The sequence below is a fragment of the Rutilus rutilus genome (genome assembly GCF_951802725.1).
Source record: "Rutilus rutilus genome assembly, chromosome: 20".
Classification (NCBI taxonomy): domain Eukaryota; kingdom Metazoa; phylum Chordata; class Actinopteri; order Cypriniformes; family Leuciscidae; genus Rutilus; species Rutilus rutilus.
In genome coordinates, this window is record NC_140225.1 from 32754821 (window position 1) to 32778791 (window position 23971).

Sequence of the window (23971 nt, forward strand, 5' to 3'; positions counted from 1 at the left end):
AGGCAACAACCTTTCACCTCGCAAATTAGTCTCAGAGAATGTGAAAGCATGTTCCCTTATCTAATCTTCTGGCTCATTCCTAAAGCCCCCCTCACAATATTTATCCTCTCTGCTGTCATACACAATCCAAACCTTGGAAGAATATTGGAATTACTATAATTTTCCTTTTGCTTCCACAAAAAAAGGGGGCTGACTCCTCTCTTCTATTTAGTGAAGTTCTCCTTATCTGCGTCTTATTTCAACCTCTGTAACCAAGAGAGAGAGAGAGAGAGAGAGAGAGAGAGAGAGTTGGAAGGTGAATGGAGAGGGCAGGCTCACATCTGCAACTCTGCAGCCTCCTCAAACCCACCTCCTCCAACCCTGTGCTTTGCACAACCCTGACCATGGGACACCAGACAGAGTGAGTAAGGGGGATTTTATTCAATAAGACTCCAGCTCCGTGCACATCAAATTCTGGTAAATCTTTGTCTTTTCTTTCTTTAACTGTTATGATGCATTGATTCTCTTTATTGTTGTGGTATTTGCAATTTTTTCCTCTGGCTGCAACCAGCATGTAGAAGATACTGTTTCACATCTCATTATCTGAAGGCTACCCCAACAGGTTAGGTCATTAAAAATGCTTGTTTGAAATTCATCCAGGGCTTCTTGAAAACCTTTTTTTTTCTTTTTTTATGGTGGTGTGCATTATTGTCTATGGAGGGTTGAGTTGATGTGTTTCCTTTTGAAAACATACAAAAAAAAAAAAAGCTGCATAGAATTTCACATGCTTTGTCCTTTCTGACAGCTTTGCAAACCTTTGATCATGCATAGTAAATTTATAAGAAATGGTTATCAGTTCCTGACTTGTGCCACTGTCACAAGTGAAGAATGAATGGAATTATTTAACAGGGCTTTGTCCGGCAGCCGGTTCACGGGTAAATGTCTAGACAAGTTATGTTAAGAAAGTTAAGAAACAATATAGCCTTCTTTAACTCATAAGAGTTGTGTTTCCTTGTTTGGGTAACAGCTATGATTAAAAAAGGCTGCACAGAAGAGCTGGAAAGGGCTCAAAAGGGAGATTCTCTAACAAACCATAGGACATGTATTTTGATCACGTACGTAACTTGGTGGAAACTCCCTCGTAACAGCTCTGTCCTCGGTAGACTGTTGCCTTTACGGTCTTGATTATGTGAAATCGTTTCAGCGGTCTCTCTGATATAATGTTTTGGATATTCCATTGGAGCCTAAGGAACTTGGCCCCCCATTTATTTTCCCCTCATGTTGGCAAACTAATTGAACATGCCTTACAGCAGTTGTTGATTTTGGTATTGAAAACCACTGGATTACAATAGCACATTTATAGCTGTGCAATGGAAAACAGGCAGAAAGGTTTTACTAAGACAATAGCTGCCAGTTAGAAAACATGAAGATAACTGATCCAAGACAAGCCATACACAATAAATCAAGAGTAACTACAGATGTGGAGCCAAATTAGAGCTACATGAAACATGTCTTTCCTGGGAAACCGACTAAATAAAGCATACATATTTGGCAGCTTTCCCACTTAGCCTAAAATACGGAGAAGTTAACGCCTCATCTGGTGGACAGGGAGGAATCAGCTGTTCAACAAGAGTTTCCTGCCTCCCACATCCAGTTGGACAAAACTCATCAACGTGTAATAAATCTTAAACAAGTATCACTACAAACACAATGAATTACTCGTGCTAAAATTCCACTGAGATTTAAATGTCATGTTTTGGAAGATACATGCGGAGGATCCATTCGGCTAAATTTAAGGGGGAAATTCCTTTTGGTAGCAGAGAATGTTTAAACACGTTGCATTCCAGCTACATTACCGTTCCAAAGTCTCCTTCATCTTGACCTGGGGAACCATAAACTGTCTGAAGGTCCCCAATAACTTCCAAGGTCAATGAGTAGGTCATGGTGCAGAGAAAAGCCATATGGTTAGAGGTTGAGACTGGCAGACATGCGTCTTTCCAGTTTTTGTGCAAGACTTGTAGTCATTAATTCCGTGAGAGTAATGGTGCATTACCAAATAGTCAAATCAAATTCATTCTGCACAGTCTTTTTTTTTTTTGGCTTTGTCACATGAACTTGAGCTTGGTCATTGTCCAGAGCAATAATTTCTCTGGCAGAAAGAGAACCAGTTCCAAGGAATAGTGTGTGGGGAGGCGTGGGCTTGGGTGCTTAGCATGCAGACATGCTCGTGAAAATAATGGAGCATTCCACATACCTCCCCTTGTGCTGGACTCTGCAAAGCACTGGAGTGAGGGCTAGTTCTAACATAGTCTCTCGTAGTTAGACCTTCAGACTGAAGGTCTGGACTCCATCGCAGCTTTCATTGGCCAAGGACTGCCCAGGAAGACGTCTGACTGACATGTGAAGCAACCAATCACAGTTAATTTTGTTTCCGCATCATGTTTAGGGGTATGAATGTCCCTATAGGATAACAGACCAGAGTGCATGAATAATAAATAATTAATTCAAGAACGTTGTGCAAGTTTCCTGCAACAATGGAGTCACAAACTTCACATACTTCTGAAAATCCAGCGTTTAGTTGATCCTGATTAGAGCTCATTGTCAGGAATAAAAACTATGGTGCTCTTCTTCCATGAGGGCATTTGTCGTCACAACAGCTTTGTTTCTAGGCGGACCATTAAGGAACACAACACACTATTCAACCAATCAGATGACGACTTTCAGAACTCCTAAAGTGCTTCCCATTTTGTGTGCCTCATGCATCAGATGATTAGCCAACAATCCGTAGCTCTGCTAAGACTGATTCTACCATGGCTGTCTTATGATACACCTCCCGGTCAAAGACTGGAAAACCCCAGTCACATAACTAGTCAAGGTTGAAGGATGTATAAAAGTTTCACTCGTGTTCCAGTCATGCTCATGATCTCTCAGCTGGTGAGGATGGTAACTTGCATTGGGAATCTTTGTTTGACCGCAGCAATCAGTAGGCCAAAAAACACCCCCACCCCTTCCAAAGGGAGCGTATCTGGTCTTCATTTATTACGGTGTTTTTTATAATGTCTGCAGTTCTTTCTCTTGCTGGAAACAGCACACAGTTTCCAGCAGCCAGAGTTAGATGAAGAACTGTATCAAAACATGACATGATTCTACTTGGTGAGATTGTTAGGCTAAAATAATAACACTAATAATAAATTCACCCAACTGGACTATTCAGTGTTCAATACAAGTTAAGCTCAATCGACAGCACTTGTGGCATAATGTTGATTATTGCAAAAGTCAATTTTGAAAAGTGAATGGGGCAAACATAAAAATGCTTACTGCTGCAAAAGCATAGCCGCAAAATGTAAACAATATGCACTTTGACATGTTTGTAGTGAGAATAATCAGTTACTTTTCTGTGTAAAGTTCTATGCATTTTTACAACTTTGTTGCCATGACAACACAACGTCCAAAACCATAAAACAAACATTAAAAGGACAAGAACCTTACAACTCAAGTAATACGTTTTAACAGATGAATGAACTTACTTTTATAAAATTGAAAGCTTCACATACAAGCTCCACAAACGTCACATTTGCTCCAAAATCCATTTTTAAGTGTCTCACCATAAGCTTGATTTTTGCTTTCTGAAAAGGACATTTAGGCCTTAGTGATGTCATTACTTGAATTTTGATGCTCAAATGATAAAGAAGTATGCACAAACAGGTTACACACTACCATAATTTCCATTCTATGGTTTTCATAGCCAGGCCTAGAAATGCACAACCATCTTTGTTAGCATGTACCGAATTAACCGCATTATATCCTGTGCGCAACAAATGCAACAAAACTGCATCTTCTCAATTGTTTTGGTTGAGATGTTTACATTGATTACAAAAAGCATGTTATTCATTTAACAAAACTATAAAACTAAACATCTGCAAATCCAATGGCATTCATGTGAGGACATCTAAGAAATGCATGTCTTATCTTCATTTCTCTTCAGGTGCTAAACTGGAGCTTGGTACTTCAGGAACATGGGTTGCAAAATGAGATCCATGCATTTTGTGTTTTGGTGTCTTTACTTCATGCTCCTTCACTTGTTTTGCACAGCACAAGATGAGGACATGAGATTAAGTAAGCGTGCTTCTTTCATCTTCATTAGTGAATGTTGCATGAAGACTATTGACTCAGATAATAACATGACCTAATGATGCAGTGTTCATTGTGGCTGTCTTAATGCAGAGCAAATGCAACAATTTCTGCAACTTCTTTAGAGCAATTTGGTCATCCAATTGGGAACACGTGGCAGATTGTCAATAATTTAATAACATAACCATTACCACAAACATAGAAACAATAAAGATAGAACTTTGGAGTCAAGTGTCCAAAATGTGCCTTGGTCCAATGGTCAACTCACGCTATGCAAAATCTTGTATTCGTTCCTCAATTTCAGGTTGTAGGACAGCACCAAGTGATTTAGTATTCATACTCGATGGATCATGGAGTGTGGATGACATAAACTTTGAGATTGTCAAACGGTGGCTGATGAATATTACCATGAGCTTCGACATCGGTCAGAAGTTCACCCAGGTTGGGGTGGTGCAATATAGCGACGACCCCTTCTTACATATACCCCTGGGAAAACATTTCTCAAGCAATAACCTCATCAAGGCCATGGAGTCCATAGAATACATGGGTGGAAACACAAACACAGGGAAGGCTATCAAGTTTGCCAACGACAAACTCTTTGCCCTGTCCGAGCGAGGTCCGAATGGCATTGCAAAAATTGCTGTGGTTCTGACGGATGGGAAGTCACAAGATGAAGTGCTGGCAGCTGCAGAAGCTGCAAGGAAAAAGGGGATAATTCTCTTCGCAATTGGCGTCGGGTCTGAGACCGAGGAGGCAGAGCTCAGGGCCATTGCCAACAAACCATCCTCAGCCTATGTTTTTTCTGTGGAAGACTATAAAGCTATCGCAAAGATCCGTGAAGTTATTAGGCAGAAGCTGTGCGAAGGTAAGCCTCCATGTTCCTCTATGTCTCTAGGCTTTCATATCTCACTCATTTGTCTAATATTTTTCACAGGTGTCACATTGAAATTATACAGTTTTATGGCCACGAGCTTCAGCAGGGGAGCACGACTTTGTTGCTTTAGCATGTCATGTACCCGTGGAGACAGGTTTATGGCATCTCCATGTTTGAGCTGCATGCATAATTTGGTGCCTCTCGCCTCAATGCACGAATTACAGTTTGATTTATGTCCTACAACATCCAGGTGTTATGAGTTCACCAAGGTGGCTATAAATTGTCTAAAAGTGTGAAATTAGGTCATGCATTGCTGAGCACGTTTCAGAGATTGTGACATCAATTTCTAGCAAGCTTACAAACAAGCCAGTCTGATTGTTTGAAAGTTCTGCAAAAGGCCAGTAATTCTGAGATGCGTATACATAGTTAATCCAATTTTGGCAGATGCAAATGTCAAGTTTGTATAGTTCCCTCCAACCAAAATTATTTCATTACTGCAAGGTGTGACTTGGATTTGCAGTAAAGCAGAAGTAGCACAATATTAAGTGTAACAGTGGTGGAAAAGAAGTGATCAATGCCACTTGATCAACCGCAATTCTTGAAATGGGGAGGAAGCATATTTCCCAAGGCACTTTTCTGTTCTTCCAATGGATTACTCAGCAACAACTCCAGACAGACTTGTTAAAAAGCGAAAATAAAAACTGGAGTGCAATATAGCCATTAGGTTGGAAATCAGGCCTCCATAAAAGTTTGCTAAGACTCCTGAAGCTCATGATAGAAAGTCTTCATTTTCCGGACACTGGAAAAGTTAATGATTAAGGCACTTTATGATAGAATAGGTCATCTTTTGTCTGGTATTTGCAATGGCGGGGACATTCTTCAGTCGGACTGCATATTTGCACAATGTCCAGTGTCCCACTCCAAGGTATTCCTACGATTTTTTTAGACTAGTCTTCAAGCCAAATAAAATAAACCACCTCATTCCATAAATAATTAACCCTTTTCAGCCATTTTTCTCACCGTGCACATTGTTGGGATATTAATATCAAAGCAAATTCAAGGCAGAGGAATGATAGGGTATTGCTTAGTTAGCTTAATTCCGATTAAGGCATTATTTGTTGCAGTGTGGCAATTTACCTTGTTTTCTCTATTTAATGTACCATAGAGACTGTATGTCCAGCAAAGATTCCATTTAATTCTGGGGATGCAAAAGGATTTGACATTCTCCTCTATCTCAACTTGGCTAAAAAAGCCAAAAAGACACAAGGATCATTTTATGGCAGCAAAGCCTACCAGGTGACATCCCGAGTTGACCTGAGTGAGAGCACTAGGTAAAGGTATTTATGGTATCAAGCTTCTATGTCCTTGCAAGAATACTCTGTTTGATTTGAAACATCATTTTCATCTTAATGTCCGTAGGATGTTATTTCCAGGCGGACTTCCACCATCCTATGTTTTTGTGGCCACGCTGAAGTACAAAGGCTCTGTGGTTATGGAGGACTGGGATCTATGGCGGATACAGACTAAGGATGAAAAGCCTCAAATGGCTGTAACTCTAAATGGTCTGGACAGAACAGTGATATTCACCACCACCACCAGCAGTACACCAAGCGGAACTCAAACTGTGGTCTTCACAAAATCACCTGCAAAGGTAAATACAAAGCATGAGAAAAGAACACTGAAACAAATTCATGAACTCTGTGTGCTAATTAGTCAAATCCATCAGTTAATTCGGAAAAAAAAATATTTTGATGATCCACTTTAGACATTCTACTACTGTCATTAGTAGTATTAGTATTAGTAGACAGTCTGCTTAATATCAGCTAACACTTTATTTTGACGCTCCCCAACAGACATTCTACTGATTACAAGTAACGACATGTCAACTTATTCTACATACCTGAACCTTAACACCTAACCCTAACCTAACAGTCAACTGCAGCCTACATTTACATTTTACATTTATTAATTTAGCAGACGCTTTTATCCAAAGCGACTTACAAAAGAGAACAATAGAAGCAGTTAAACTAACAGTAGGACAACAATATGCAGGTGCTATGACCCTTCTTTTTTTATTTTTATAAATAGAATAGAAGAGAAAGTGTTAGTATTACTGGATCAAGTGCTGCCGAAAAAGATGCATCTTCAGCCATTTCTTGAAAATGGCTATGGACTCAGCAGCTCTGGTTGAGTTAGGCAGATCATTCCACCAGCAGGGAACAGTCAAGGTAAAGGTCAGAGAAAGAGATTTTGTGCCTCTTTGAGATGGCACCACAAGACAACGTTCGCTTGCAGAGTGCAAGTTTCTGGATGGCACATAACTTTGAAGTTATGAGTTTAGGTAAAAGGGAGCAGAGCCCGTGTTTGTTCTGTAGGCATTCGTCAGTGACTTGAATTCGATGCGAGCGGCAACTGGCAACCAGTGCAATTTTGTGAGGAGAGGAGTGACGTGTGCTCTCTTCGGCTTGTTAAAGACCACTTCTGGATCAGTTGCAGAGGCTTGACAGAGCAAGCTGGAAGACCAGCCAAGAGAGCATTACAATAGTCCAGTCTGGATAGAACAAGATGTGTAGCTCTGATAGGAAGGGCCTAATCCTCTTAATGTTGTACAAGGCAAATCTGCAGGACCGGGCAGTTCTAACAATGTGGTCTGTGAAGTTCAATTGATCATCAGTTACAACTCCAAGGTTCCTGGCTGACCAGCAGACAGATCCAGCAGGATGAGAACTGAGGATTTGGAAGCTGCTCTTGCCAGTCTCAGAGCTTCAATTACTGAGAGCAGGGCAGTCTCAGTTGGGTGTCCGCTTTTGAAACCAGACTGATTGTTGTCCAGGAGGTTGTTCTGTGTAAGACAGGAAGAGAACTGGTTGAAAACAACTCATTCAAGTGTTTTCACGACAAATGGAAGAAGGGATACCGGTCTGTAATTCTCCAGATGTGCTGGAATTAGAGTGGGTTTCCTAAGCAGTGGGGTTACCCGAGCCTGCTTAAATGCTGTGGGAAGGGTACCAGTGTAAAGAGAGGTGTTGATGATGTGCGTGAGTGCAGGTACAACTTAGGAAGAAATGGCTTGAAGTAGGTTAGTGGGAATAGGATCAGGACAGGTAGTAGGGCGATTGGAAAGGAGGAGTTTGGAGACTTCTGCCTCTGAAAGCAGAGAGAAGGAGGGTAGAATGTGTCTGTTAGCTGGTAAAATGTGTGTGTCAGTTTGTGGATTGGTAAATTGGCCGCTGATGGTGGTTGTTTTATTTATGAAGAATGTGGCAAAATCGTCAGTTGTTAGGGTTGATGAAGGAGGAAGAGGTTTTGAAAAGCATGCGAATTGTTCATTTTGTTGTTATAGTAAGTCATTTTAGCAGTAGAGATATTAGCAGAGAAGGAAGAGAGGAGGGATTGATAAAGACCAAGGTCAGTAGGATATTTCAATTTATGCCACTTCCTCTCTGCACCCCTGAGTTTAGAGTCATTTGTTAAAGTCTACAAATACTTTAATGAATGTTAGTTGACATGAAGTTCCAAAGTTAATTATAGTTAGTAGAATGTCTAAAGTGGACCATCGAAATAAAGTGTAATCGTTCATTCCCCATCAGTCCAAATTTCCATGGCATACACCTAGAAAATCCATGCTGCACATCACCAGCATACTACATTTTGTGTTTTGGATGCTTGGGATCCTCAACTGATGTGCTGTTTCAATGGTTCTGCTTCACTAGCTTCACCAAAAAGACCATGCTGGTTGATGTTTTGGTCCATGAGCTATATCAGCACTTATCCAGCCTGAAAATCAATGTGTGCCTAAGCTGGTTTTAGCAGGGATACTACAATTTCAGACACATTTCACACAGAACATCCCTTAACTGTGGACTCACAGCCCAAGGCAGCCAAGTAAATTGGATCCCAGACTTACTAGTCCCATATGGATAAAAAGTTGGTGGAATTTGGAAAAGAAATACTGAAACCATTTTTATACATCATAAACTTGATCTTTTTCGTATACTTTATATTCTCTCCAATACACTTTATGGAATGATTCCTTAGTATTTAAATTATGAGCACCCAAAGTTAAGTGACACAGAGCCCTAGTATGTTTATTATTTAACGTTTACATAAATCTTTATTTTATGATGCCAATGCTACTGAATAACAGTTTACTAAGACGTTCTTATCTCCCTCATAAAATCCCATTTATTGTATATAAAGTAAATGTACTAATGTAAAAATTGAATGTAAAACACCATCTGCATTCTGCTATGTTTTATGTATTTTACAGAAACTATTTGATGAAAAATGGCATCAGCTGCGTCTTCTAGTAACAGAGGAAGACGTCACTCTGTACGTCGATGATCTGGAAATTGAAACCTTGGCACTAGAGCCTCCTGATGGTATTTTTATTAACGGAAAAACACAGGTTGGGAAGTACGTCAGCAAAGAAACAACTGTACCTGTAAGTATGTTAATGACTTGGATCTCATTTTACAGACTTTCACTGTTATGTTGTCACTCTGTAGTTACTGTTATTATATTATTTTTGTTAGTGAAGCACTCTATGGTTATGTTAGACTTGCTTAAACTTGTATACATTGTATTACATTATATTGAATTACTAAATGACAAATAATCACTTAATATCTTACTCGAATAGTGTGAGTTATTGCCTGCTATAAGCACCAGTTAAATATACTTTCTTACTGAATATCTCACTGAATACACTGGCTGGTGCTGTGGAGATGTGATGTTGAGGTGATGTCTGTCCATTCAGGTGAATCCAAGAGTAGGAGCATTTAGAGTTTTATTGTTTTGTTTTTCTATTTGTATTTTGATTGTTGAAGTTAGCTTATTCTAACACTGTTATAAGGTAAACCTAACATTAAAGGGGCTATATCTAAGAATTTTAATGCATTAGTCGCTTTTTTATTGCCGATACTTGAGCAGCTTGTAACAAAATTAAAAAAATGAGACCTTCCCCGACTTCCTAGCTGGTCTTTGTGGACTTGATTTTTTTGGCCAAAACATACTGAGTACTTAAAAATCAAAGGAAGTTAGGTGCGCTCCCGAGAGCCTTTTTTCCGTTCAATGACACATGAAACGAATGCTTATACAATGTTCAGGATAATGCAGAAAGAGCTATTCTTTACTGTAATATCATTAGCCACATTTCCATTACCCTTCAGATTGTGCAAATTGAAATTGAAATTTGAAAATACACCCAATGGAAACACATCAATTTCGCAAAAACTCCCATATATTGCAAAAACGTTTTTACGCTTGCATGAGATGGGTTTCAGGCAATTCGAAAAAGGAATATTTCACAAAACTGCCATTGAAACAGCTTTTCCACATTTACAGGTCACCTGGCGTACGTAAAAGTTGATCATTCTTTAAAGATGACGCAGTATGTTTGGACAGAAGACGAGACATTAAACTCATAAAAGACAAAAGTATTACAGGAATACTGGATTCTAAACAACAAATAAATGCCACAATTTATCAAGACCTTGAAGCAGATAGGAGGAAGAAACATCTCATACGTGCCGTCCCAAGTATAAGGGGCTTTCCTTGCCATTAATGCTTGGATAACACGCCTACGTCTCCTTTGATTATAGATAATGGCTAGTGCAGTGGCTGGGATATACATAAACCTATATCGAAAATATAGCAAATCGCGTTTTGCGCAAATCTGTAATGGAAACAAAGATATTAATTCAAACTATAGTATCACATAGCCAGATCTATATAGTGTATAGTCTTGAATATACTTTATAATCAAACTATTATAGCAGTGTAATTTTAATTACCTCATCTGTCGACATGAGCTGGTGCAAACATATCCACATCATTTTGATCAGATTCTTTCTTAACTGGTGTTATTGAGAGGAAAGTGCGAAGCACATATTCACCTATTCATCTAAACATATATCGCTGCTAAGGTATTTCTAACTTGTTTTTACTTCTAAGCGAAGAACAAAAAAACAAAAACAAAACTTCACTGTGAGTATATCGGGCCTTAAATCACATTCAGTTGCTTGTACGTTATATTAGCAATAATAATAATAATAATAATAATGCTGGCTGCAGTTCACTTAACAGCCACTGGTGTCGCTAATAACAAAAGTTTCTGAATTCTACATATAGCCCCTTTAATATAATTTTGTGTGTGTGTCATATGTCTCAACTTAAACTTTATTTTGATTATTTGACTACACTTTGTTTTGGACTACAAACAAAATGATGACAAAGCGTATTATATAATTGTCTGAAGGAATATTGGAGGTTATTGGAATGTGTGTGTGTGTGTGTGTGTGTGTGTGTGTGTGTGTGTGTGTGTGTGTGTGTGTGTGTGTGTGTGTGTGTGTTTGTGATCTTTTGCCAAAGAATAAACATATCATGGAACATTTTCAACATGTGCAACGCAGCAGTGTTCTTGTGGAAAAGCAGACACCATGTCATGTTGACACCAAATGTGTTTTATTTGCAACAGGGAGCACCTTTCCCCTTCCCTACAGCCCCAGGCCTTGACTTTTCTAAAACTACCTGTATTTTGTACTCTCTCCCTCTTCCTGAACAGTTTGAAATTCAAAAACTCAGAATCTACTGTGACCCTGAGCAGAATAACAGGGAAACAGCCTGTGAAATACCTGGAGTTGTAAGTACCAGAATCTTGGATCTTTCTGTTTTGGCCTATTCACATAAATTCCACCTATTAATGTCACATCAGATTAGGAGTGACTTGATATTTGAACTATTTTATCTTATTACCAGACCATTCTTTAAAAAGTCTTTAAAAACTGATAAGTAAAACACAAAGGAATTTGTTCATTTTTTATTTATTTTTTGTAATTCCAGTCATTCCAGTCCACCATGTTTTGGAATGTGTTTAATTTACTAATCTGATCTAATCTGTTCAATTATACTAACAAGATAAAAGCACCTTCTCAGCTTCAAACAGAGCATGACATTTGCTTAGAAATGTTTATTAGAAAGTCAATCACCGGCTTTGTCATTGTTCTCAGTTTGCCTGACTTGGCACTATTTCTTTCAGACTCGCTGTTTAGAGATGTAGGGCATTTATAAACACTGTGGCAAACACTTTATTTCAAATTATTTTCCTTTTCTGCTTGCGCATGTAATGCCGTGCACCTCTTAGCAAAGTTATGGTTTTTGCCCTGGCCCCTTCATGTATTTTCACTCCTTTCGTTTTTTAGGATGGAGAGGTATGTACTTTTGAAGATGGCTTTGCTCGCTTTCAAAAGTAACTGCTTATCTCATTTTGAATTGCAGAGGTAAGATTTGCCTCATGTTCTTTTGGAGTGTCTAAGTATTGTCATAGCTGGAAAAATCTTCCAAAGGACTGTCAGCAGCTTTGAGAATGTATGGCTGAACGATGCTGGTGTGAACCTTCTCACTCACAAAAGCTGGAAAAAAGTTAAACTGCTTGTATATAAAGTACTTTGGCAGTGGCATGGTACTCCACCGTACTTTAAAGTCCCCCTGTAGTCAATAATCATATCCCTTAAAACTCAGCTTTGATCAACAAAATGACATATTTAAATGTTTTTCCTTGACATATTTTTTTATAGCTTGAATGTAAATCTACACCCTTGCTTCATTTAGTATACGTGTAAATATTTATATATTATATTATATAGTATATATGTTATATTGTATTGTATTGTATATATTGTATATATGAATATACAAATTAACCCTGCCTCCATTCACTCGTTGACAACCACATGTTGACCTGATTTTTTTACAAGGTAGTTTGTGACGTCAGAAACACCAGCGATTTCAAAATGTGTTTTTGAGGCTGTCTTTGGTTCACTGCAGTTTTAAGGAGAAAATACTCAGCAATGGTGTCTGTTGGATATCAGATGTTAAATATATCCAAAGTTTTTTTGTTTTGTTTTTATGTATGGGAAAAAAAAAGAGAAAGTAAAAATTAAAGAAAAAGGGCCAAATTCACAACAGTGTCGACTTATGAATTTGCACATGGTTTGTCTTAAAGCATATTAAAAACACCACATAGACATATAAACAACATTTAAAGCTGGATTTTCACCACAGGGGGACTGTGTCATTGTCATGGTACCATGTCTAAATCTCTGTACCTTTTAGTGTATCACATGGGCACTTAAAGTCAGCATGAAATGGAAGTTGCAACTGTATTTCCTTCCCTATTGTAACATATGTCGGCTTCTCCAACAAGAATAAATGTAGGGTGAGACCATTTGGAATAGACTGAAGTTTGCTAATTGATACGATTGATGTGAGTGACAGGTTGCTTGAAGGCAGGGATTATTGTCCCGTCCTCACGCTGGTGCACAGGCCATCAGAAGAGATCGAGTCCTTGCGAGGGCAAGGGGAAGCCATTTTTTTATTAAAGATTACAAGAGCACATGAATGCGTAAAAAAAATAAACATGGCAATATTCCACAAAAATAACATTTGTCAATTTTGATATCATGTTGACTTTAAAATGGCTAATGTCGTAAAACAGGTTCAACAGTGTTGTGCTGTAGGCTGTCTCTATTATTGTCATTTTTCTATTTCCAAACTACTGTGCCGTACTGCTGAATGTACTGCTGAATACTGCAAGTTTAGCTTATGCCACAAACAGGAAAAGTCTGACGCTTTATGTCTTATGAAATGCAGCATAGTAAACAATGTTTTTCTATTTTCTTAGTGTGATAATGGACCAGGTGACATTGATCCAACCCCAGAGCCCTGCATCTGTCCACCTGGGCCACCAGGTACCCCAGGAATGAAGGTACGATATAGCCTATCCCTCAACCCCTTTGGCAGTTTTATACAACAGAACACCTTATATAATCTCTTCATTGCATCAGAAGTCATTGCATTGCACATAAAAGTCTCCAAAAGGCAAGTTTGAAGTTTATAAGGTCATGCCTATGCTTGAAAACACATGCTGCTTTTCAGCAGGTGATCACCATAAACAGCCCTAAACAGAATTCTGAAGTTACAGACAGATTTACTACATTCATCATTTTCTCATTCAAGAGACCAAAACATATTCTTATATAAAGCAAAGCATTTGTGAATAAATATAAGCAGGGCTTTACATTAACTTCCGCCAACCAGCCAAATGTGGGTGTATTTCAGCAGTGGCGTGTAACGCAATCACTCCAACTAGCCACTTTGGCGGGTTGAATTTTATATATAATATGTTTACACTTTTCAATTGTAGTCTTTTATAAAGGCACCTGAAATAATAAACTAAGTGTTAAATGGTTTTAATGGTGCCCTTGAAAATGTATTTAATAAAAAATAAAAAAGCTGTTAATCATTGGCAAAGATACAAATGGTTAGATAAGCCTTTATGTTCTTTGATCAATATTTTGTAATGAAATGATGTAAATACTATTTACAATGCATCACTTGTACATTCTCTAGGGAGAACAGGGCAGAATAGGAGATCCGGGTCAAACTGGTCCAGCTGGTGCTGATGGTAAGCCTGTGAGTACTACACAGTTTAATACAACCTCAAATTAACTTGAGCACGTGTCGTGTTCAATGCAGTATCCAGAACTGCAACATGCATTAACATCCCCACAAGTTTGTTTGGATAGAATTGTCAATGACAAAATTCACCTTACACGAATTCTGGTGTTCTCATTATCAATGTAAGAATGTACAGAATGTAAGAGGATACAAGACAGTATGTCTGGTAATATGAGCTAATCTGTGTCAGTAAATATACATCTGAGATCATTAATGACGTTTTTTTTTTTTTTTTGCATCAGAAGACACAGTAGTCCAGCGCGCCGGCTACACATTGTCATGTTGTAAACAAGACAACATCTGTATTGCAAACCCCCAAATCAGATCCGAACAGTTGGTACACAATGTGGACAGTGAATAATTTTAGTTCAGATTCCAATCGGATACACAAATAATCGGATTTTGAACGTAGCCTTAGGAACAAAGCAGAGTGTAGTCATTTATATTTACTAAACAGCATTGCAACTAGTTGCATTAATATAGAATTCATATGCAATGAATGTAACTTTGTTGATTCATTTTAAGTTTTCAAATCATTCACTTGAAAACTTTTTTTATTAGATTTTTTTAATATAAAATAGTTCTAATAGTTTTATGATCTGTCCTGACAGTGATTATTTTTTTAATTTCATGAATAAATAGGATAAGTTCATATTACAAACTGGTTCTTTAAAATGTATTGTCAGTACTGGGTTCTCAATTCACATGGGTAGGGTACTTTGTACCATGTGTGTGGTAACTGTGTTCATACGCCATTTTTAACCTGTCCATTTTAAAATATTAGTTGTACTGTTGTGAGTCTTTTATATTGATTTTTCCTTCAAACATATAACCCTTACATCTCACTTGGTCCTACTGTTCAGCCCTACATAAAAGTAAATATATATATTTGTTTTAGAATTGAACATGATAGTATTCATTTCTAGTACAGGAGCTCAATTAGGCGAGTTTGACAGTGAAAGCTTTTAAAAAGAGTAGAGACACAGGTCACAGACACATTACATTTATATTTAAATTTAATCATTTAGCAGACAATTTTATCCAAAATGACTTACAAATGAGGAGAGCAATAGAAGCAATCAGTTTGATACAACAACAGGGCAGTAATATTCAAGTACTGTGACCAGTCCCAGTTAGTCTAGCACAGTACATGTAGAAAGGTGTTTTTTTTAATTATTTTTTTTTAAACAGATATAGAATAGTAAGTGTTTAGTATTAACGGGTCAAGTGTTGCTGAAAGAGATGCGTCTTCAGCAGTTTCTTGAAAATGGCTAAAGACTCTGCTCTGGTTGAGTTAGGCAGATCATTCCACCAGCAGGGAATAGTCTTTGAGATGGCACCACAAGGCGCCGTTCACTTGCAGAACGCAAGCTTCTGGAGGGCACATAGGTCTGAAGTAGTGAGTTTAGGTAGGGGTGCAGAGCCAGTGGTTGTTCTGTAGGCAAACATCAGTACCTTGAATTTGATGCGAGCAACCAGTAGTTGGCAACCAGTGCAATTTCAGGATTTTAGGGTATGACATGCACTCTCTTCGGCTCATTAAATATCAGCGCGTCGGACGGGGATTCAATTAGAACTACAAACACGGGGGGGGGAAAGTGTTAAAAAACTATAAACACGGCTGATATGCGAGTTTGACGGTTAAGTAGAGGTTAAGACAAAGGGGTGATTAATTATCAGTATCTAACCTGACGAAAAAATATTTATTCAATGTTATCCACATTATATTTAATCTGCAACAGCATTGTGAACTTTTGTAATGATACTTTTAATGGCCATTAACTTTTAAATGCATCATTATTCAAATTGCAAACACAAGAAGAGAGTTCGACAAGTTCGAAAGACCAACGATTGGCAGATCAACATGCTACTACATTTCTCTCCAAAATGGTAGGAAATTAAATTAAATTGAATGTGGATGATTTTAACTGTCACAAGATGATTGACAGGGCCGTTTAAACATTGGCCGGATGCACGCAACTAAGCGACAGAGAGATGTCCGTTAAAGATGACGCAGTAGTATGTCCCAAACGCTTTCCTACTCTTCTGCTACACACTCAAAAGTATGTACTTTTTCTTCACAAAAAGAGTACATACTTTTAGGGTAAAGTATAAGTAGGCGAATTGAGATGCAGCACAAGGTTCCTGGCTGTTCTGGATGGAGTTATGGTTGACAAACCTAGCTAAATGGAGAAGTTGTGAGGGAGTGTTGGCTTGGCTGGGACCACCAGCAGCTCTGTCTTCGCAGGGTTTAGTTGAAGGTGGTTGTCTTTCATCCAGAAAGAAATGTCTGTCAGGCAGGCTGAGATGCGGCAGCTACATTTGGATCATCTGGTTGTAATGAGAGGTAGAGTTGTGTGTCATCAGCATAGCAGTGATAGGAAAAAACATGTTTCTGAATGACAGATCCTACTGATGACATGTAGATGGAGAAGAGAAGTGGTCCAAGCACTGAGCCCTGAGGCACCCCAGTAGCTAGATGTTGCGACTTAGACACCTCACCTCTCCACAAAACCCGAAGGACCTATCTGAGAGGTAAGACTTGAACCATTGGAGTGCGGTTCCAGAGATGCCCTTTGTCTTGAGGGTTGACAGGAGGATCTGGGGGTTAACTTTGTCAAAAGCAGCAGAGAGATCCAACAAGAGGAGTACTGAGAATTTGGAAGCTGCTCTTGCCAGTCTCAGAGCTTCAATAACCGAGAGCAGGGCAGTCTCAGTCGAGTGTTCTGGTTGTTGTCCAGGAGGCTGTACTGTGCAACGAAGATAGAGACTTGGTTGAAGATGACCCATTCAAGTGTTTTAGCAATGAATGGAAGAAGGGATACCGGTCTGTAATTTTCTAGATGTGCTGGATATAGAGTGGGTTTCTTAAGCAGTGAGGTTACTCGAGCCTGCTTAAATGCTGTGGGAAAAATACCAGTGTGAAGAGAGGTGTTGATGATATGAGTGAGTGCGGGTACAACTGAAGAAGAAATGGCTTGTATGAGATGAGTGGGGATAGGACAAAGATGTATCTTTAATTTCACCAAGCTGATCGCTCACTAAAAAAGCCCCACAGTCATCATGTTTTCAGGCCATTTCAAGTTTTATTTTGACATAAAGCGTGATTTCTAAGTGGTTTACTTAATTTTTAATTAGTCTTTTCATTAACGCCATTATTCCGTTCATTCAGACTGATTTACACACGAAAACAAGAGGCAGGATTTATCACACAAACCAATCATATCTAATCATAGCAGGATGGAGACATTGCCTCCTCTCATGTGACTTTCCCCCATTCATTCTCAATTACCCCCCACCTAAACTCAGCGAATGCTTTAGTGTCTGTTAAAACTCAATGGGCTCAGGGGAGGCAAGAGAGACTTGGACTCCTGCTGTTGCTGTTGGACAGTGTTACATTATAAAAACTAGGGCTGGGACAATAAATCGATACATCGTGAATCGATCCTAATGTATTGCGAGCCTCTCTCGAATCGATTCTGAGCTTATTTTTTGACAGCAGATGGTACTGCGTGCTTTAGAAAAAGCCATACTCTGCTTGCTTCCAATGCCTCGCACACACCACTTGAAACTTCTATAAAATAATCATTCATGAAGTTCGAAAAGGTTGAAGTGAATTACAAGGGTATTTGCAGTGGGCTGTTTACATTAATCTTGTGTCATAAAAGTATTCTGTGCATTCTCAGACTCAGCCGAAACACGAGCGCTCTTCTTTGTGAGCATTTGAGCGTGCGCTTAAAAACTAGCCTAGAGCGCCATCTGCTGTTAAAAACTAAGCTCAGAATTGATTCGAGAGAGAACTGCGATGCATTCTAAAAATATTGGAATCGATCCACGAAACGCGATGAATCGCTTTATTGTCCCAGCCCTAATATAAACATGTGATTTATACACTTTTTAATGTCATATTATCTTTGTTTTATTTTTCTCATCCAATTTTTTGAGGAGGCACCGCCTCCCTTGCCTCCTCGAAGGAAACGCACCTCGTTTGTGGGCACTTGTAGGGTTGCAATTTTGACTGCAGCTGCAGTTTTTCTCAGCATGAGTTAGTTTGACTGAAAAAATTTTGTTGAGCATGAATGGTGAATGACCCTCGGAAGAGCTCTGAACATTAGGTGAATGTGCAATAACAACACCTGGATGCCATACTTTCAAGTCTTCACATCTTTATGAACACATGTCCACATTATGCCTGCATGTTTAGTCCATAAACAGCAGGTTTTTAGTGATGTAAAACATATTTCACCTCATGTTTTCTCATTATACTTATAGTATTTACAGATAACCAACAGTTAATGTACCTAATACAATGTTAAAGTAAACATTTCTGTGCAAACAGTCCAAATCTAAATAGGCTATATACAGATAACATTGCTTTTCTGCCTCTAATACTTGTAAAAATAACTCAAGGTCAAGGGGCACCAAAGTACATGTTTGTGGAAAACCTTTTCCACCCTCTTTTGTGAAAATGTCTATTGTCAAGTGACTGTAAAGCTAACTGTTTAAATCAATAAAAGAATTATATTGAGAAGAATCTTATGAATATATTGCCCTTTCAGTCTTGTCAATTGCGTACAGTCTTCTCAGAGAGGCATGCAATATTCTCACAAGTCAACAATAGTTTCAAAAAGGTCTGAATTAAAAAAAAAAAAAAAAAAAAAAAACAGTGGGGGTTATTTTATGTCCCAAAAACAAAGACATGAGTGTCATCGTCCAGCTGGAGTCTGCACAAATGTTTCACGTAGGCGCGTACATACTGCACACATTAATAATAAATAATACTCATGACAAAAATCTTCACATGAACTTTATCTCTTTAACTTGCTGTTTTAGTTATTGTCTTTGTGTATAAAAACAATGTCCTTTTCAAAATAAATTTTATCGCGAACCAAGATCACAAGTTCACTTGTTACCAAAATAGTTCAACAAATCAATGTTTCCAGAAACCGTAGTTCCAACGAACATTCCCAAACAGCAAGTTGTGTGGGTCAAACTACAGTTCTCAACCTGTGGTTAAAAGCATAGTTTCTTGTTAGTGTGATGTGGACCTACATACAGATTACACTTTATTTCTAACTGTAAGTAACTTTGCAACTATGTCAACTAACTCTCATAAGAGTATTAGTAGACAATTAGCTTAGGGTTAGTAGAATAAGTTGACATGTAATTGCAAATTTACTTATAGTCAGTAAAATGTCTGTTGGGGGGTATCAAAATAAAGTGTTAGCAGATATTAAGTAAAGGCAGTCTACTAATACTCTAATGACTGCTAGTTGACATGTAAAGTAACTTATAGTTAGTAGAATGTCTAAAATGTAACTATTGAAATAGTATTACCAATAGATCATGCAAAATAAGCAAGCTAACATGCAGTACAATCTACAGTACATCTGTCATTCTATGCAAATGTATATGAGGGAGAATGAAAGCACAATTATTGAAGATTATGCATGTGTGTAAGTGTGCTACAAGCCTGGGGGAACCCCAAAGTATGATGTAAGAAGGAATCTGCAATTGAATCAGACATCTAACAATCAAGCAAAACAACAGAGAACAAAAATAGAAAAGTAGTCTTTAGATGCCATGTTCGTTATTAATAGCAATAATCCAAAATTAATTAGCAAAATTAACTGGCTAAAGTTATTACTTCACCACCTGCATGACATCATTAATGACAGTTCTGAACTCTCTAACTGTATTCTTATTCTTAAGGTTTTGGGAAACAGATGTAACAATTTGTCCAATTATGCATTGCACTATGGTAGTTGAGAAGCAAATTAGATTGTTGTACAGGAAACACTCCTCGGATCAGTTAACCTGACTCACTAGAATGAAAGTTTTACTTTAATCAACCTTTGGTTCTTTTTAAACGTGACAGTAAGCAAACATTTGGTAACACGCTAGCAACAATAAACAAGTTCCAAAAAATGGCAGTGGATGGGAAATGTTACTATATATTCATATAGTATTCACATAGTCATCTAAAGCCATACAATAGGTATTGGTAAGAAACTTAGATTTAAATCGTTATTCAGTTAAGTCACGTGTTCATGTATAACGTCTGCCATCACAAAGTTCAACACAAGTCACTTTTGAAGCTTACAGTAGTTTCAATAATTGCACATTATGGGCTTAGAAGGACTGAGAATTAAAATTATGTGGGAACAGATCATAATCTGTGATGTTACTTTTTTGTTACTTGTTACAATTTGGCCTTGATATTCATTTATGACTGTGGGTCAGACTAATATAAGACTCTTTCTTTATTAAAGGGTGTCCCAGGTTCTAGAGGAAGTCCTGGCATTCAAGGCTCTCCCGGCATGGAGGTATGAGTGCATGTGTAATAGACATACCCTAAAAAACTTCACTCTACACTTGATGATGCTACTTTTCAATCTCTGTTTGAGCAGGGCCCTCATGGAGCTGATGGACGTAAGGGAGAAAAGGGAAGTCCAGGGGAAGCAGTAAGGAGCTATAGATTTTTGTCCCTTTTATCCTAAAATGTACCATTTTCATTATGGCAACATATTTAGTCATCACATATTCACATTTGCTTTCATAAGTTTACTTATTTTGCAAGTTTTTGCATGCAGACTATTTGACAAAACATCACAAGGATAAAATTAAATCAAATCTACTTCAAGATTAAAATGAAATACAGCAAATTAATTTGCTTTAATTTAATTAATTTGCTTTATTAAATAAATTTAATTACTCAGGTAATTTTTACCTACTGGCATAAACAGGTGATATTTAAAACAAAGTTGCTTATGACAGCTCAGGAAAAATTAGCTAAAAAAATATCTAAAATCTCAAAAGATTAGCTTCAAATCTTTCTACTTCTTGCCTAAACAAAGTCAGTTTCTCCCAGAAACCTCATGCATATTGCAAGGTTTTTTTGTATGTTGGAATCAATATTTGTGACTGACATTTAAGTTCACGTTTAAACTTCTTTAATGTACTGTACAGCTGTGGCCAAAAGTATTGGGAGTGCCATAAATTTTGTGTTTCGCAAAGTTTGCTGCTTCAGTTATTGTGGGGTTGATTGACATTGTTTCTAGATTATTGTGCAAAGTGATCAGATGCATTTTAAATAATTGCAAAAAGCTTCACTGGCCAAAAAAAAAAAAAACTTTATCACAAAAACACAAATTTCACTGTCATTTCACTAATCATAAGAATGAGTACTAGTCAGGTGAAATCACTCTATCATTCTGATTGGATTATAAGAGCAGACTTGTCTTAGCAATGGTTACCTCCAAAGAAAGAGGTGCAGCCATCATCGCTTTGCATCAAAATGGCCTCAACATGCAAGAAAATTGCTGCAAAGAATATTGGAAACCAAAGAACCATTTAACTGATCATAAAGAACTTCAAGTTGAGAAGTTCCACCTAAGGAGTCGGCTACAGAATCATGTTAAGTGCAGAGCTTAATCAAACTTGGCAGCAGGTGGGTGTGAGTGCATCTGCACAGTGAGACCAAGACTTTTGGACAATCGCCTGGTGTCAAGACGGGCAACAAAGAAGCCACTCTTCTCCAAGAAAAACATCAAGGACAGACTGAAATTATGCAGGAAGTACAAGGATTGGACAGCAGAAGAATGATGTAGACTTTTTTTTTCTGATGAACTTTTTTTTCCCTTCCGACTGTTTTTGTCATCTGGAAAATCGATTGTCCAGAAAAGAAAAGGTGAACTCTACCATGAGTCCTGTGTTGTGCCAATAGTGGAGCACCCTGAGACCATCCATGTGTGGGGTTGCTTTTCATCCAAGGGAGTGGGCACTCTCAAAATTCTGCCCCAAAACACTGCCATAAATAAAGAATGTTATAAAAACGTCCTGCAAGATCAACTTTTCCCAACAATCCAGGAGCATTTTTTTCTGATGATCCATGCATTTTCAAGCATAATGGAGCACCATGTCACAAGGCAAGAGTGATAATGAAGTGTTGCGGAGATCATTACACTGAAATTTTGGATCCGTGGCCAGGCAACTCCCCGGATCTGTGTTCAGTCCACAAAGATGAGTGGACAAGCAGAAGTCCAAAAAATTGTGATCAACTATGACCACTAATAAGGCAAGAATAAATCGCCATCAGTCAGGATTTGTCCCAGATGCTGATATCCATTACTTCAAGGTAATGAAGAAGAAGGGTCACTATATTGATTTTTTTTGCATATAAAAGCCTTTAAAACTTATTAAATGCTTATCATAGTTTTCAAGGAGAGGACTTTGTGAAACACAAAGATTTGTGTCAATTGTATCAATTTGTCACAATGTTTTTGGCAATGGCTGTACAACCTTTACGTAGAATTTTCTGAAATGATTTTTTTTCAGTGTGTGTGTCTTTGTCTTTAGGGTGATAGCGGCATTCCAGGTTTACCCGGGCCACCTGGCAAACCAGGTGAAAAGGTCAGTTTTAACCCCTTACTAGACACCCCCCATTTTAGCATGTAGGGCATAAACGACATACCCAAAATAAAAAGGTTGCTGCTCATAAGTCATTCTGGATAGACACATAATCAACATATATTTATACACATATATACTTAGCATTACCCCTTTCCCAAGTGCCAGGGTCCATGCCCTAGGATAGTGATGGATCCTGAGCCACAGCCGAGGCAGTCCTGATGCAACAGGTGTGAAGAGGGGAAGGCTAAATGGTTTTGTGTTCGTCCCCCAACCCCTTGTTCAGTTCCGGGTGTTGGAGGCATTATATTTGTTGCCAGTGCTGGGTTTGTCCCACCGGATGGGTGCGTTATAGCGGATAAAAAAACTAAAATGAAAAACAAACACCTTCACAAAAAGAGCACTTCTCCTCTTCTTGACAACAACACGAGCATGATCTTCCCGCCCCAGTGCAACAACCTGCCGCTCATGAAACTCCAGCCCCTTGCCACCCGAAGCCAGACTTGGGGATTGAAAAAAATCTCCATGTTTTCGGTGCTGATGCGGTGCTGATGCGTTCATGTAACATGTAAGGGTGGCGCTGCCGATAAAGCACCTAAAAGCTGTCACAAAGAACCGGCAAAAGTAATGATTATGAATATGTCAAATATAGCAAGGAGACATTTTAATTGTTTATTAATAAACAAGTGTTTTCTGTGTCAGTGTCGGCTGCAAAGATGAAGTTGACGATGCTGACTCGCGATCTTCGCAGTAGGCTAGTGAATGCGCCAGAGAGAAATTACATAAGCAGAGACCAGTCTGTTTTCTTTCGTTTTGAATTGTTCTGTTTAAAAGTAGACATTTCAAGCTTTCTATAGATATATTTCTCAGGTCTGTGAGGCAAGTAGGCTACCTTATACGCTGAGTTTCGGTTCATTTATGAGACGAGCTCCAGTTCACGCGCCAGTGCCTCCATGTGGAATTATCTAGTGTCTGCATATTTGCTTCTTATTTATTAAATCCAGGCAATTGGTTGATGAAACATTGATTACAATTAAGATACAATTAATACAAAACGAA

At 38.3% G+C, this 23971-nt stretch overlaps 1 protein-coding gene across 3 annotated transcripts in view; it reads left to right on the forward strand.

The window, feature by feature from the left end:
- Positions 1–328: 328 nt before the first annotated feature.
- The window catches only part of col21a1 (collagen, type XXI, alpha 1), a 67119-nt gene continuing 43476 nt past the window's right edge, over positions 329–23971 (forward strand). For 2 of the 3 annotated variants that reach the window (XR_014625582.1, XM_084391448.1), the window contains exons 1-12: positions 380–456; positions 3965–4095; positions 4415–4975; positions 6150–6315; positions 6404–6635; positions 9255–9428; positions 11550–11627; positions 13668–13751; positions 14396–14458; positions 20776–20829; positions 20914–20967; positions 22862–22915. Coding sequence is in view for 2 of the 3 variants with exons in the window: in XM_084391448.1 (XP_084247574.1) it covers positions 3996–4095; positions 4415–4975; positions 6150–6315; positions 6404–6635; positions 9255–9428; positions 11550–11627; positions 13668–13751; positions 14396–14458; positions 20776–20829; positions 20914–20967; positions 22862–22915 (1620 nt within the window). In the remaining variant the exon portion in view is untranslated. Of the gene's footprint in view, positions 457–3964; positions 4096–4414; positions 4976–6149; positions 6316–6403; positions 6636–9254; positions 9429–11549; positions 11628–13667; positions 13752–14395; positions 14459–20775; positions 20830–20913; positions 20968–22861; positions 22916–23971 lie in introns of all 3 variants that reach the window. The other variant, XM_084391449.1, reaches the window with a different exon arrangement.